Source organism: Dreissena polymorpha, chromosome 5 (genome assembly GCF_020536995.1).
Source record: "Dreissena polymorpha isolate Duluth1 chromosome 5, UMN_Dpol_1.0, whole genome shotgun sequence".
NCBI classification, from domain to species: domain Eukaryota; kingdom Metazoa; phylum Mollusca; class Bivalvia; order Myida; family Dreissenidae; genus Dreissena; species Dreissena polymorpha.
The window spans coordinates 48934381-48951107 of NC_068359.1; the positions used below are offsets into that span (position 1 = coordinate 48934381).

The 16727-nt window shown below is 36.0% G+C and overlaps 1 protein-coding gene across 3 annotated transcripts in view; it reads left to right on the top strand.

Moving 5' to 3' along the window:
* The window catches only part of LOC127880744 (nischarin-like), a 38127-nt gene extending 22723 nt beyond the window's left edge, over positions 1-15404 (top strand). For 2 of the 3 annotated variants that reach the window (XM_052428112.1, XM_052428113.1), the window contains 8 exons: positions 928-986; positions 1273-1401; positions 2712-2819; positions 3323-3583; positions 5824-5884; positions 9233-9291; positions 10755-10792; positions 11687-15404. In XM_052428112.1, the coding sequence (XP_052284072.1) occupies positions 928-986; positions 1273-1401; positions 2712-2819; positions 3323-3583; positions 5824-5884; positions 9233-9291; positions 10755-10792; positions 11687-14291 (3320 nt within the window). In that variant the 3' untranslated portion in view covers positions 14292-15404. The remainder of the gene's footprint in view (positions 1-927; positions 987-1272; positions 1402-2711; positions 2820-3322; positions 3584-5823; positions 5885-9232; positions 9292-10754; positions 10793-11686) is intronic. The other variant, XM_052428115.1, reaches the window with a different exon arrangement.
* The last annotated feature ends 1323 nt before the right edge of the window (positions 15405-16727 follow it).

Sequence of the window (16727 nt, forward strand, 5' to 3'; positions counted from 1 at the left end):
TGTCTGTCTGTTGGTCTGTTGGTCTGTCTGTTGGTCTGTTGGTCTGTTTGCGCCAACTTTAACATTTTGCAATAACTTTTGCTATATTGAAGATAGCAACTTCATATTTGGCATGCATGTGTATCTCATGAAGCTGCACATTTTGAGTGGTGAAAGGTCAAGGTCAAGGTCATCCTTCAGGGTCAGAGGTCAAATATATGTGGCCAAAATCGCTCATTTTATGAATACTTTTGCAATATTGAAGATAGCAACTTGATATTTGGCATGCATGTGTATCTCATGGAGCTGCACATTTTGAGTGGTGAAAGGTCAAGGTCATCCTTCAAGGTCAGAGGTCAATTATATGTGGCCAAAATCGCTCATTTTATAAATACTTTTGCAATATTGAAGATAGCAACTTGATATTTGGCATGCATGTGCATCTCATGGAGCTGCACATTTTGAGTGGTGAAAGGTCAAGGTCAAGGTCATCCTTCAAGGTCACAGGTCAAATATATGTGGCCCAAATCGCTTATTTTATGAATACTTTTGCAATATTGAAGATAGCAACTTGATATTTGGCATGCATGTGTATCTCATGGAGCTGCACATTTTGAGAGGTGAAAGGTCAAGGTCATCCTTCACAAGGTCAAGGTCATCCTACAATGTCAAACATCATATAGGGGGACATAGTGTTTCACAAACACATCTTGTTGTTGTAGTTTTTAGACTGGTTTCTTTGAATGGTAATTGTGTTTTTGCTGTAATTTTTAGACTGGTTTCTTTGAATGGTAACGGTGTTTTTGCTGTAGTTTTTAGACTGGTTTCTTTAAATGGGAGTGATGCTACCATAGATATCTATAATTGACCACTATCATAGATCAATAGAATAACATTATAAAATCCTGGTATTTGCACAGTGATCGATAACTGTTTATTTTATTTCAGGCCTCTCCAAGATGTTTTCTCTGGACCATTTAGATCTCAGTTACAACAGAGTGCAGTCTGTGAGTTAAATAATTATTGGTTGATCATTTCATTACATGTTATCTACCGTTTTCTATAATATTTGTTAACCTACACACAAACACAAACTGGAAAATAAACAAATGTTTTTACAAATATGCTATTTTGCAAATTATTTTTTGAGCTTGCTTCATTACTAAATTCAATATAAATTGAATCTTTGTGTCATAACAATTTTGAAACTTTAGCAATTATCTTCATATTGCTATGAAGTTTTCATATATATATTAATGCTTCATACTGTACCATATGCTCTTGTAATGCCAGGTAGATGAAATTAAACCTATTGGCAACCTGCCCTGCCTGGAGGAGCTTCTGTTGCTAGGTAACCCAGTCACATTGACCTTGGACTACAGAACCAAGACCTTGACTTTGTTTGGTGAAAGAGTTAAAGAGGTAAATAATGAAAACACTTTCACATGGTTTGGGTGGATGAAATTTCTAGATGGTTGTGTAGATTTATATGAAATGTGTGTGTGTGTGTGTGTGTTGTAAAAGTTTTACTTATAAATATATTGAGATAAACTGATCATTATTGCCAAGTAAAATGAGTCAAAAATTACATAATAAGGTTATTTTTCTGTCTATGTGTGCAGAATTTTTACATTACCATAGCAATTTGTTATATACTTTTCAAAAGTTTCTTTCTTTCTGAATCAGTACACATAGCTGCATAAGGTACCATGTTTTCACATTCAGCAGTATTGACATCAATGCAGAGATAGAAACTAACTTTTGACTGTATGTTGCCAAGAAAGGCAACTATCTTTAGTACTTAAGTTTCCAGGGCAAAGAATAATGAGCACAGAACCAAGTACACATCATATTTATCTAAACGTTACTTTTAAGAAATAAAAGTTGAATATAAATATGACATTGTTGTCATTATTGAATATAATGCCCTTTTAGAGCCTGATTCTAAATTCCTTTAAAAACTTAAGTGATAAACTTTGTGAGAATAGCTCAAGCTTTTCTATAAAAAAAAACCAGTCTTTACTCAATATCATAATGCCCTTTTTAGAGTCTGAATCTTAATACCCTTAAAAACTGTAGTGATAAACTGTGTAAGAATACTTTAAGCTTTAAAAAAATGAGTTGCCATGCCTTTACTTAATATGATAATGCCCTTTTTAGAGCCTGAATCTTAATTCCTTTAAAAACTCTTGTGATAAACTGTGAGAGAATACTTCAAGCTTTTCGAAAAAAAACACCAGTTGCTGTTATGAGGAAATGTCATAATGCCCTTTTTAGAGCCTGATTCTTAATTCTTTTAAAAACTGTAGTGATAAACTGTGCGAGAATAGTTCAAGCTTTAAAAAAATGAGTTGCCATTCCTTTACTCAATATGATAATTTCCCTTTTTAAAGCCTGAATCTTAATTCTTTTAAAAAATGTAGTGATAAACTGTGGGAGAATAGTTCAAGTTTAAAAAAACAACAACAGTTGCCCTGTCATGACTCAATATCTTAATGCCCTTTATAGAGCTTGAATCTTAATCACCTTAAAAACTGTAGTGATAAACTGTGTGAGAATAGTTCCATCTTTTCTATAAAAAAAACGAGTTGCCCTGTTGGACTACCAACATTTGAATTCACTTGCCTGTATCTTAATCTACTTTCCCAGGATAAACGGACAACCACTTACTTCTATCCCTGCACCTATGGCAACCACTTATTTCTATTGCTGCACCTATGTGACATTTGCAGATCGAACTGGACAAGCTGTCAGCCAATCAGAAGGAACTGGACACTGTTGCAGTCATGCAGGCCATCCAGAAATCAAAGGACAAGGCAAGGGATATCAGACTGAAGAAGGTGTGTTCATGATTCACTGTTTGTTTTGATTTTGTACCAGGCTTAATTTGAGATGGTATATTTCTTAAAAAACAGGGGGGGGGGGGTGTCTTCTGAAAAACTTAAGTGGTACATATGTGCCTCGTTCTGGGAAAATGGGGCTTAATGCATGTGTGTAATGTGTTGTCGCAGATTACCCTGTGTAGTCTGCACATGCTTATCAGGGTGTCACATTGTGCTTTTATTGTATTTTGCCTTTAAAGATAGTGTTTTTTTAAGAAAAATTCCAGTTTAGACGGAATGTGTCGTCCCTGATAAGCCTTACTGTGCAGGCTAATCTTGGATGAAGCTTTACGCTCATGCAATAAGCCCTGTTTTCCCAGACTCAAAAACTAAAGTAAGCATCGGGAAACTTTGTAAAGAAATTAAAACCTGTGAACGAATTTCAGAAGAAAAAAACACTTTCCAGTAGTGTGCATTAACGACATGAGATGTTTCACTTGAAATGTATCTTTTCACTGCAGGAAAGTAGTAGTGCCTCACTTTTCGAGTCACAATCGCCCATGGCAACGAGTCTTGGCAACCACCTTAGCAACAGCAGCCTGGCTCACCTTGCCGGCAACATGTCGCTACCACAACACCCCAGCAACTCTAGTCTCACGCTTATGGATGGCAACAACCTAGGCAGCCAGCTGGCCAGCAGAGGCCTTGACCCTGGTGATCTGAACTCTGCGCCTAGCGACCGTAACCATGGCACCCCAGACACACATTCCTCAGGTAATGAAGTATGTATCTCCTTCCCGCACTCCTTGCTACCCTGTTTCCTTATTAGCTTGTATCAATTAATGATGTGTTTCCTAATTAGTTTCTATCAATGAGTGATGTGTTTTGTAATTAGTTTTTATCAATAAGTTATGTGTTAGTCATTAGCTGGCAGAAAACACAAAATTGACCCTCGCTCTGGGAAAATGGGGCTTAATGCATATGCGTTAAGTGTCGTCCCAGATTAGCCTGTGCAGTCTTTTTTTAGTTTTTCGTGTAAATGAAGTCTTCTTTGAAAAAAATTGTGTTTAAGTGGAAAGTTCTTGCACTGATAAGCCAGAGCAAGGCTCATTCATTTATCTTTATTGTCCCCTACCGGTGAAACCGGAGAGGGACTTTTGGTTTGCGCTCTGTCAGTCTGTCACACTTTTCTGGATCCTGCGATAACTTTAAAAGTTCTTCACATTTTTCATGAAACTCGAAACATGGACAGATGGCAATATGGAGATCATGCACGTCATTTCATTTTGTTCCTACGTCAAGAATTATGGTTGCTATGGCAACAAATAGACTAGAAATATTGCTGAAAATGGTGGATCCTGCGATAACTTAAAAAGTTCTTCATATTTTTTCATGAAACTTCAAACATGGACAGATGGCAATATGGAGATTATGCACGTCATTTCATTTTGTTCCTACGTCAAGAATTATGGTTGCTATGGCAACAAATAGACTAGAAATATTGCTGAAAGTGGTGGATCCTGCGATAACTTAAAAAGTTCTTCATATTTTTTCATGAAACTTGAAACATGGACAGGTGGCAATATGGAGATTATGCACGTCATTTCATTTTGTTCCTACGTCAAGAATTCTGGTTGCTATGGCAACAAATAAACTACAAATTTTGCTGAAAATGGTGCGTAGGGGAATTTTATTGCTTAGCAATAGTCTTGTTATTATGAGGACTACTGTTGCTCTGGTGAGTTGTAAATTAGCTCGTTATTTTATTTGACCAGCTGTTTTAATTTTTGTTCTCATCTTTCTACAGCTTACTAATTTAAGGTGCATGATGGCAGTAAACCTCTTGATTTTCTCAAAAGACTGAAAAATTTAACATGTTAAGAAAGTGTAAGTTGCTGCTCTTGTTTAACTTAATACATGTCACAATGTAAGCATGTGTGTTACTGACCAGAGCAGACGTTGCATGTGTAGTTAACTGTAAAACGCTTTTGTGATCGTCTTTTGTCTGTTGTACGTGCTCAACATTTGCCTTGTTAACACTCTAGAGACCACATTTATTGTCCAATCTTCATGGAACTTTGTCAGAAGATTTGTCCCAATGATATCTTGGATGACTTCAAAAATTATTAAATAATATGGCCGCCAGGAGGCGGGGCATTTTTCCTTATATGGCAATGGTACAACCTTGTTAACATTCTTTAAGTCACATTTTTAGTCCAATGTTCATGAAACTTGGTTAGAACATTTGTTCTAATGATATCTGGGCTGAGTTTAAAAATGGTTCCTGTCCGTTGAAAAACATGAAAGCCAGCTGGCACGGAATTTGTCCAAATATGGCTATAGTAAAACCTTGTTAACTCTCTAGTTGATATTTTGGCCAATTGTGTAAATGGTTCAGAAACATCTCAAAAGTTGCTGAGAGCTATTCATTTTCCTGTAGTCTCAGGTGAGCGACAGTGGGCCTCTTGCCCTCTTGTTAAATCAAATGTTAACTACTTTTATCAATAGTTCTTAAGATTATTTTGAAAAATAACCGTTGTGTTCCCCATTTTAGTGAATTGTTATGTGCTTATTCAAAGCTTTTGCATTGCACAAACCCAGTACCAGATTGATGCCATTGTGTGAAAAAAATTTTTACGAATACAATATTTAACACAGCGTATTCAATATGTTTTCCTAATTGAAGTTTTAAGAAATCGCCACTTTGTCAATAGTTTGTTTATTCAAAAAACATATTTATTTAACAAAGCTTGTGATCCACGTTTACAATTATAGCCTTTTTTTACACCAAATGCAGTGTTGACATCGAAGAGGCAATATTCCCATTAGTTAATTTTATTTGGATAATATCAGATTTTCTTGAATTCCTATTGACTAGTGACAACTAATCAAAGGTATTTCTCATATCATGGGTCTAAACTAAAGAAACTGCCTTAAAAAAAGTAACAGCTGTTAATTCTCCATAAACTTTGACCGTTGTATGACCTTTGACCTTTGTATGACCTCTGAACCTGTTTTTTAGGTAAGACAGACCACGCCCCTCCTACAGAAATATAACCTATTTTCCCGCCATTCACAGCCAGGTAAACACCAAGCACCAATACATGAACAGTCAAGTACTGCATATGGTGCCTCTGTATTTACGTCTGCTTAGTTATCCTTTTTTCTGGATCTGAATGTACAGTTTTAGACCTGCAATATTGACAGTTGTTCTTCATGACTTTAGAGGTATTTGGGCCTGCATCTGGTAAAATCGGGTCTAGTGCATGTGCCAAAATGTCATACTAGATTTGCTTGTGCAGTCTGCACAGGCTAATCAGGGAAGATACTTTCAACCTAAAATGGAATTTTATAAAGAGAGACTTCCTTCAAATGAGAAATATATAAGCGCATAGTTTGTCCCTGATTGGCCTGTGCCGACTGCATAGGCTAATCTGGAGCAATATTTCACGCACGTGCATTAAGCCTGGTTTTCCGTCTCATTTGTACATGTATCTGTCTTTGTTGGTGAAATTTAAGACTAACCCTGCTTTGCACTGATTAAAAATTCATGCAATATTAACACATTCTGTATAAGGGTTACATAGCATATAATTCATTTTTTCTTTGATTTTCATAAAATGAAGAAATTACACTCATAAAAAAATAAAAAGGGCTGTTTATAATCTGTATTGTAAAGCTTACTGGTTGACAAAGATGGTATTTGATAAAGGGGCCTTTTCACAGATTTTGGCATGTTTTGAAGTTTGTCATTAAATGCTTTATATTGATAAATGTAAACATTAAATTTTAAAAGCTCTAGTAAAAAATCAAAAATAAAATTTAAAAAAGGAAAAAAAAGTAGCCCGCAGCAGGGCTCAAACCAGTGACCCCTGGAATCCTGAGGTAAAAACGCATTAGCCAACTGAGCTTGCCAAGCATACATAAAATGCATATTTTATATGTTATATAAGCAATCTTCGTAGTTTCACAAATGTAAATGACAACAACAGAACTCTCCAAATTATTCAATCGTTTTGCGTTGCAATGCTTTATTATTTTTAGGTTTTTAAATCGTCAAAAGATGCATATAATGGTTAAATAAGACCATGGCAAATGTTCAGTAAAACTGTTTCCTCACAAATATCATAACTGAACCGAAAATTTGCGAATCTGAAACAACTTTTTTCAATTTTGTCAATTAACCAAACCGTGAAAAGATCCCTTTAATGTTAAATTCATTAGAGATCATAGAAATTAGTTAAAATACTTTATTTTCTATGATCAAGAGTAAATAAAAACAGATTATCTACCAAAAATCAAATAATTTCTTTGCATTTTATGCTTTTCTCACCCATAAAGTTGAGTTGTCAAAGAATCTAATTGTAGAATTTCTTAAAATAATAGTATCTTAATGTCGAAATAATCTTTTTTACACATTTTGAGTCCAGCATCATTACTGGCACTATTTTTCGAAGTTTGAAACAGTGAAATATTCAAAGATTTAATAATCAATTTTTAACTACTGATATTTCTTTATGAAAATATATAAACGGGAAAGCATAAAATAAACAGTGAAACTATGCTGGTAAATTGTTTAGAAAATGAGCCAGAAAGTGCTCACAAATCGCTATTAAAGAATGGGCTGTGCTCTGTGAAAAAGGGGTTTAATGCATGTGCTTAAAGTGTCGTCCCAGATTAGCCTGTGCAGTCCGCGCAGGCTAATCAGGGAAGACACTTTCCGCTTTTATGATATTTTTTGTTTCAAGAAAGTCTCTTCTTAGAAAAATTAAGTTAAGGCGGTAAGTGTTGTCCGTGATTAGCCTGTATGAACGACCCTTTAAGCACATGCATTAAACCCCTTTTTCACAGAGCACGGCTGAAATCTCATTATAAAATTGATTGGCAGGATACACAGTGGTATGTAGGTCTTTATACTTTAACATTTTCATAGGCATAAACAATGCCTTTTTTAACCTTTTGCATGCTGGGAAATTTGTCGTCTGCTAAAATCACGTCTGCTGAATTTCTAAAATTAGCATTTTCTTCGATTTTTTTCAAAGAATACTATAAAAATAGCAAACAGTTTGGATCCTGATGAGACGCCACTTTCTGTGGAGTCTCATCTGGATCCAAACTGTTTGCAAAGGCCTTCAAAATTTGGTTCCAGCACTGAAAGAGTTAAATTTGTATTTATCGTTAGGGTTGATTGTTATTGTTAATAAATGCTTGGGGATTTTCATTGCATGTTGTTTCTGTGGCTCACCATGCTTGTAAGTCAACACCATACTTCAAAGGTACTTTTTCAAGTTTTGTTTACACTAGCTTACCCTTACTTTCTCAAAATGGTGTGGCTAATAAAAAACATTTTGTTTGTATGCTTCGTGCCTGCTTCGTTTTGGAGCTAGCTTTTTAAATCTTGTATAACTTATGTATTACAAAATGTGAATAATACTTTATAATAAAAACATGCAGGTCAATGAAAATGTTCACATTTGGTAAGTTTGCTAAATTTCCCATAACAGTTTCATCAATTTTACATTGATGCAATACAACAGTGAATAACCTTAATAATTTTTCATGTTGGTTTATTTGTTTCCTGAAATAAGAAGCCTGCAATGACTTCATTTTAACCCATTTATGCCAAGTGGACTCTCCCATATTTCGAAATTGGATAAATTTATTTCCAAAATTAGGGATGTCTAGTATATTCAGGGGTTTTTCTGCCTATTTTGGGAAAAGGAGTCTGACCAAATTGGGAATTTTTTATTGACAAAATTGGCCATTTTGGGATTTTTTGCTTCGATGAAACGGCTCATTTGGGAAAAAATTGTGAATTTATCCTGCTTAAATAATTCAGTGGTTTAAAAAATAAATTTGTTTTTAGTACTGCAGTTTTGTTTTTCAGTTACAGTTACAATCTGAGATAAGAACTGAACAGTCAAAACCTTATAGCAGATATTTTATACCAAAACAAACACTAGTTAGTCACACAAGTTATAAGACACTTCATTCTTAAAAAAAAAAAAAAAAAACTTTTTTTTTTTTTTAATTGGGATTTTTTTTAATAATTTCGGTTTGGGATCGGGTCCGTTTGCTTTGAGAGTGCCTCCGTTTTCCGGAGGCACAGACAGTGCTGAAAAACCCCTGATATTTATTTCTATATTTAGAATATTTCTTACAGAAATTCCTTTAAGCAAACATCATTGACCCTGATGAGACGCCGCATCATGCGGCGTCTCATCTGGGTCTTCGCTGTTTGCCAAGACCTTTTTTCTAGACGCTAGGCATAAATGGGTTAAAGATCTGCCATTTAATCAGAATCATACACTTTTGTGTTGTGTCTAACTATGCAATTTACTGTTCTTGTAGGTATTGTCAAAGGTTTCTTTATTGATTTATACATATTTTTCAGTATTTAGTTCCTTGATATGTTTGTGTTTTCTTTTCAGCATTGAGAGGTGCAAAGCATCTTTCTGGAGAGACTGAGAGTCAAAGCTCTTCTATACAGGTGCAGTCCCAAGTGTTTTTTCACCATTTGGTAATGGGGCTGATTCCCTTTGGATTGGGAAAATTGGCGGCGCTTTGACTAAAATTGGGAAATTGTTGCTGTTGTTTTGCTAAAAAATGCTGAAACATAGAGAATAAAAGTGTTTTCAGTATCATATCTACTGAAGTTGAACTTAAATTGCTGGATGGGGGATGAAAAGAATTTTGAGATCAAACAAAACAAAACACAAAAATGGGGGGGGGCATTCAATTGGGAATTTTTAGGTCCCATATATACCTTTTTCTATTCAGAATGGGGCCGAATAGCGGACCCGGTTTTGAACCAAAAAAAAACAACTGGTCCTATGTATTCTTATCAGTTGTAAGCTTATAATTCAGCAACACAATGAGAACTCGGCATTTACATCATACATGGTTGCATGTATTTAGTTTAAACCTATTAATTCTTTTATTTTCTCATAACATTTTTTTCTGAAAACATACATTTTACAGTCATACAAAATAAAAACCAATTTATTCTAGCTCAATTGCATAGAAAGCTTTTGGCTTATTTGAAACGCTCTCGAGTCCGTTTCCTGGGACTAGCAGGCCATTTTATCAACAGATCTTATCTTAGCGGATCTTATCTTAAATCCAATATGATTTCATTGATAAAACAGTCCACGGTACTTACGATAAGCGTAAGACCAAATCTTACGAATCTTACGTAATATCCCCTTAAGATATGTTTATAAACGGCCTTTAGAACTAGAACTTTGTATCTATGTGGGAAATCTTAAGAACCCTCCTGCAGTGGGGATCAACCCTGTGACCTCCCGATGGCTACCCGGACACCATATCCACTACACCAGTGGGACCTCATGCGTTGCATGTATTTGATTGTTGCTCATCTACAAAAAAAAAGTATTTGTTACTGTGTCCAAATTATATCCACATTAATTATTTACTGGTATAGTGTCTATGTAAGTTACTGTCATCCAATTATAATTTATTACAAATTTGTCCATGCATAAACAAACACAACTACTTTCTTAAATAAAATTTAAATTGTTCTGTAATCCATACTGTTTTACACGAACAGTCAAGATGTCTCAATATAAATTATTGTGATTGCATACCATAGTGTTTAAATATTAAAATTTCATTGAACTTTGACCACTTCACATTATATGATATGTTACAAAAATTCTTTTACTGCGTACATTTTTGCCAACATATTTTAGTAAATAAGTGCCGCACTCTGGGAAAATATTGCTTTGTGTAAAGTGTTGTCCCAGATTAGCCTGTGCAGTCTGCACAGGCTAATCAGAAACCACACTTTGTGCTTTTATGGATTTTTTTTTTAAGAAGTCTTTTAGCGAAAATTCAATGTAGGCCAAAAGTGTCGACCTTGATAAGCCTGCGCAGGCAGCATTAAGTCCAGTTTTCAGAGAGCGCAGCTCATATATATTTTTTCCATTGCAGGAGGAACATGAATCTTCATATCAAGGTCTACACAGGAGGTATGGGATATTAATCAGTTGTATCTATTCTAGTGTCTAAAACATTACTGTAGTTAGGGAGACATTTATCACATGCCATACCATATATCCAATGTAATATAACCATTACAAATATTTTTATCTTACACATGTGTAATATACTTTTTAAGCGTTTTCATTGGCTTTGTTTTCATTCGATTGACCAATCGCATTTTGTTATTTTGCTGAAATGACGTTGCAACGTCAAATGACGTCACTAAATGTAAACAACATTTTGGGATTTATCATTATGTTTGTGTAAATATTTATTTAATTGCTCATTTAAAAGCATATGATAAAAAAGATCTGACACTAGTTGTCATTTCATACCATATTTTATTAAACTCGTCCAGGAATTTCTAGTTATTATTAGTTAGTAAGTTGCCAAAGGCTCGCTTACTAACAAAATTCCTGAACTCGTTTAATAAAATATGGTATGATATGACAACTCATGCCAGATCCTATATATATAAAAGTAGTTGTATTTGCCAGGCAAGCAATCAAACATTACTGTAAAATCATTTATATTTGTCAGCATGGAATTTCCTTGTTAAAATTTAAAACATCAACCTTTTTCACGAACAAAAAAACTTGGTCATTTTAAAATGAGTTTGTGTTAAATTTGTGGATTGGTTATTCCAAGAAATCAACGAAAACTAATGTCCAACAAATAGAAATAGTTTTACAGTATGTCAAAAAGTGAATTTCTGATGTTGGATAAAAATAGGAATTTAGGACGGTCATTTTCCAAGAACAGTCGGTACCTGTTTATTGGCCTACATATTTATTTTTTACGAAGTAAACATTGTTTCTTTGAGCAAAATGTTTTATTAAATAAATGTATCACTCCTTCCTTTCTGTTTACTATTATTTCAGGTCATCAAGTAGTTCGGATCACACTTCATCATCAAATGGTTACCCACCCTCCCAGCAAAGCTGTATTGACATTTCTTCTCTCCCCACCCACCAGAATCACAGCTTCTATGCCGCAATTCACAAACGTCTTTTTGGCATATCTGATTCTGACGATTGTTCAGTGGTTGAAGTTATTAAATATATACTGTGGTGCCAGTGTATACAGTATAATAACACAGACTCTGTTTTGCCTTGTTGCGTTGCTCTAACAGAGAGACGCATATTTGTGCTACAACTCAAAAATGCTGAGTCACTTATACAGGAAGTGCCTGCATTGGAGACCTTCTATATTCTCCCTTTGTGCAATATACAACAAGTAATGGTTGGACTATGTTATAGCTTTGTAAGAGTCGAAGAATCATTTGTTGGTTCATCGGGAACATTTGTATTTATTGTGTGGGATTCGGATAAAGGCAAAGAGTTTTATGAGGAACTAAAAATGTGTACAGAAAGTCCATTAAATGGCAGTGGTGAACTAGATGTAATAGATGGTTACCAGGACTGTGATATCTCGAAGCAGTTGTTTGAAGTGGAAGATGCTGCCGGGGAATGCACAGGCAGGATAGCCTACGCTTCTTACGTGACAGTAACAGACACTGGGTGTCATGGGTATTTAGTGATGTCAGAAAATCATGTTTACATTTTCAAAACATGCATCTACTTTTCACCAAAACCAACGTTTGACGCATCAGCATTAAGCCAAGCAAAAAGCAAATTTGAAATATTTGAAAAATTCAGTGTTGGAGCGGAGATAAGTGAAATAGTAATGAGGAAAAAACACGAACTCAGGAGAGAAGTACATGAATTACCTCCCTTATCACCGTTGTCGGGTATTCAGTATCTGGAACATGAATTGTCGATGGTGTTTCACGAGTTGCTCGGATTTCACAGATTTCACTACACATTCCTGTCAAGTCGCGCCAGAGACACATTCCTCGATGGATTGACCAAACTTCGATCGGAGCATGCCCATCAGATGCTGCCGTCGCCCAGGGAAGACCCAGAAGGTGGGAACGAATCCTCAGAAAGCTCTGGGGATGCTCCGGATGGAGAAAGGGACAGGTCCGGATCCGGAGAAAGGGACAGGTCCGGATCCCAGGACACAAATGGAGACGATGATGATGGGGATGCAGGCAATAGTGCAATGACTTACGAATCTGGTGTTACCCATGACTCTTTGAAGAGTGAACTCAATCTGAGAAAATTTCGCTCTAAAACTGAAGTGGTCATTTTAAAAGACGCTTTAACTGATGAATTACAAGATATGCCAAGTTATGCCGTGTATTACTTGAGTCCAGAACTTACGGCACATCTAGAAAAATGTGTGAGGAACTGCAATCTGTTTCAGCCACTGACTCCAAAAATGCAGTCTCTGACGGAAATGTCGGGCGAGAGACTGGTGCAGTTTTTCCATATGAACATTGTGCCAGTCGGGGAGGAATGCAACGAAGAACTCCATCACATAATCTGGACGAATGCTATCAGTTTCACGAATCCTTTAGAAGAAATACTCACATGCGTTATGATGAGCACAAAAGCGGTGTATCTCCTCTCAGACCAACACGTGGCATTCCAACGACATTCTGGTCGGCCATCTTGGATGACTCATGCCCGCCACGTGTCGGACACTGTCGTCGGACTGCAGTCGAAGATGGCAGATCGACATCACAGCTCGGGCATTCTTCATTCCTCGAAAACCGACTCGACCATGATAAAATCTTACTGCAATTTCAATTTTTCTGACATTAAGCAGATTCATGTTGGGTTGTTTGATCAGTGTTTGAGACTTACTGGTGAAAGACGGGAGAAAGTGATCACCTTGGTTACGAGAGATTCAGAGGCGACCAGTCTTTTCTTGAAACAACTGTCGGCCATGCTGTCTCTCTACATAGCTTCCCCTTCCCTGGAGTCAAGCCTGAGTGATTTCAAGCAGGATTTCTATAAATCGTCTGATAGACGAACGAAGACCACAGTTGAAGGGATCGAGTACACCCATCCAAGCAAGGTGAAATTCTGTTACCCAGGCGAGGAATCCATTGAGGACTTGCTATTCCTCATCAATGAACATCTACGGACTGTGTCTGTACAGTTGGTAGGCCGGGAAAATATTCTGCAATACATCGTCGGATACAAGACTCACTCTAGTCTGGAAGAGATCGAGCCCTTGGCCCTTGAGCCAATCAGCTTTATCCTCACTAACGCCTGCCTCTGTTTTGTCACGGAAGATCTCGTGAGTTACCCGCTCCCGGATTTCGTCCGGGGCCTTCCGAGCATTCCCCGACATCATGTGAATGACGTGAAAAAGATCGAGTACTTGAAGTGCATCAAGCAGAGGAGAAAGGAGCCAAGGGACATCACTCTGATGTTCTCTGATGTGAAGGAAGACATAGTGCTTGTTCCTGATCACTACAGCTTGGAGGACTATGAGAGAGACTCGCCACGTGAAATTCCGGTACGAATTTTTGTGCAGAGTGTGCGGGAGCTGAACAAGTTTCTTATGCTAGTTACCTGTCACTGGAAAGATACACACCCTATGGGGGATGAATTTAAAGTGGTGCAAATCTAATCTTTTTTTTAATTTTTAAAACATTAAGACTTCTTCGTTTGTTTGCATATGTCACAGTTGCTTTAAGATATAATACATGATCGTCTTAAATGTATTGTGTTCTCCTGAATAGTATTTTTAAGCTTGACTATTCAAAAAAATAGTCTTTGCTATATTCTCACCAAATTGTCTGCATCTGCCTAATACTGCGGTTTAGGTATACTTGCTACATCTTCATATAACAATTTTTGCTACAGATATTTGTTTAAAACTTCACACATGTTCATGGGGTCGTTTTCTGAGGTCACTTACCAAGTCCAATAACTTTGACCTGCAATGAAGCAGAATTATGACCCTTTTTTGTAGTTACTTAGAAATTCTGTTAAAGTAACAGTGAAACATAAACATAGCATTATGTCTACTACACATATTCAAGTGAATCTTCATACATGTTTTCATGGAAAGGTCCATGTAAAAAAGTGCAGCTTTTAATTAAATTCAAGTAAATTATAGTAGATGCTAGAATAGTTAAAAACAACTTTTTTCCGGGCATGGTCACATTTATTGTGTTTCTGTATCATCATTGGTATAGACATGCATAACAACTATCACAGATATTCAACTTCAAATGTGTGTATATGGTCATGATATCAGTTTACCAACAGAAAAGGTGCGTTATACTATCGAAGCATAATAATAGTTTATTGCACTGTCTTGGCACAGCTCTTGTTGTTATTGTAAGTGTTGTTGTTTTTATAATGAAATAATGTTTATATGTCTTCATTGTGGTCAGTTTAGTAATAAGTTAAGTTTGTTACATGTATTTTATTCAGATGTAAAGATATTTAACATAAAAACTTAAGGGATCAGGCATTATAATTATATACCCGTGCTCAGCACAAAACGGTATGCTTTACAGTGTCGACAAAGTAAATGCTGGTACATTTTCACGTGTTAACTATCACGATGACAAGTTTATTTTGTAAAACATTTGATGAACTGTGTTTGTAATTTTGTATCACCAATTTATATATTGATAGGAACAGACTGCAATGACCTGCAGTGTGAATTTGCAAGTGATATCTGTTTGTTTTGTATTTGTTGCAAAGATATAATAAACATTCTAAAACTTCATTGAAATGTCACTATACTCACTATGGCTATATTTATTTATATTTTAGCTCACCTGAATACAAAGTGCTCAATGAGAACTACTGACGTATTGTTGCCATTTATCTGGTAGCGTGTGTCGTTTAGCTAAATATCATTCTATTTGCCACATTTTTTATCCAATCTTGTTGAAACTTATTTGGAATGTTTATCTTGACAACATCTTAGCCGAGTTCAAATCTGGGTCATCTGCGTCCCAAAACTACATCTAATTAAAAACCTTGTTCCCCTTAGATATAAAATCAATTTCTCAACCATGATGAAACTTGGCAATAATGTTTATCTTGACCATGTAAAGACAAAGAATCACATGACGTGTAGAAAAAAATAGGTCAGCATATTAAGGCTCAATTGGGCTCGATTGGTCATTGTCGGCTCGGATACTACTTACATGTATCCCAGGTACTCTTAAGTATACTTACATGTACCCCGGGTACGGTAAATATACTTTAAAGTACCCGGTCGAAATAAGGCTGTACCTGAGTTGTATTCCCGCCCAAAATCCGATGTCGTAAAACGCGATACCAATTACCGTAAAACGATATTGTTTATCTTAGACAAACTTCTCTTAAGACATACTTCTCTTTTTTTTTAAACTGCATCAACATGCTTTTTGAGTATGAGTTTCGATAATATAGAGGCCATTAAACAGAAAATTGACATAATTAATTTAAAATAATACCGCAGACAACGACCGATGCAGCATTAAAATTCCTGGGTATGTTTAAGTATATATATCCTGCCCGGGGTACATATGTAAGTATTCTTAAGAGTACCCAGGGTACATGTAAGTAGTACCCGAGCCGACAATGACCAATGGAGCCTCAATTGGCTTCATTTCAAACCGTTAGATACTGATGAGTAGCAAACAGCATAAAACCTGAACAGACTGCGAGTTAATTGCAGGCTGTTCTGGTTAACCGGTAATGCTGTTTGCACATAGCCATTTTCACTTTGCTTCTGAGTGGGAAGACTCTGGGTACTCTTAACCCTTTGCATGCTGGGAAATTTGTCGTCTGCTAAAATGTTGTCTGCTGAATTTCTAAAATTAGCATTTTCTTAGATTTTTTGCAAAGAATACTATCAGAATAGCAAACAGTTTGGATCCAGAACGTGGCATCTCATCTGGATCCAAACTGTTTGCAAAGGCCTTCAAAATTCGGTTCCAGCACTGAAAGGGTTAAGTATACTTAAAAGCCCATGAACACTCAAAATCAACAAATATTTTGTACAATATTTCAAAAAATAAAGTTAAAACATAAAAAAAATCAGTGTTCATTCTAGCAA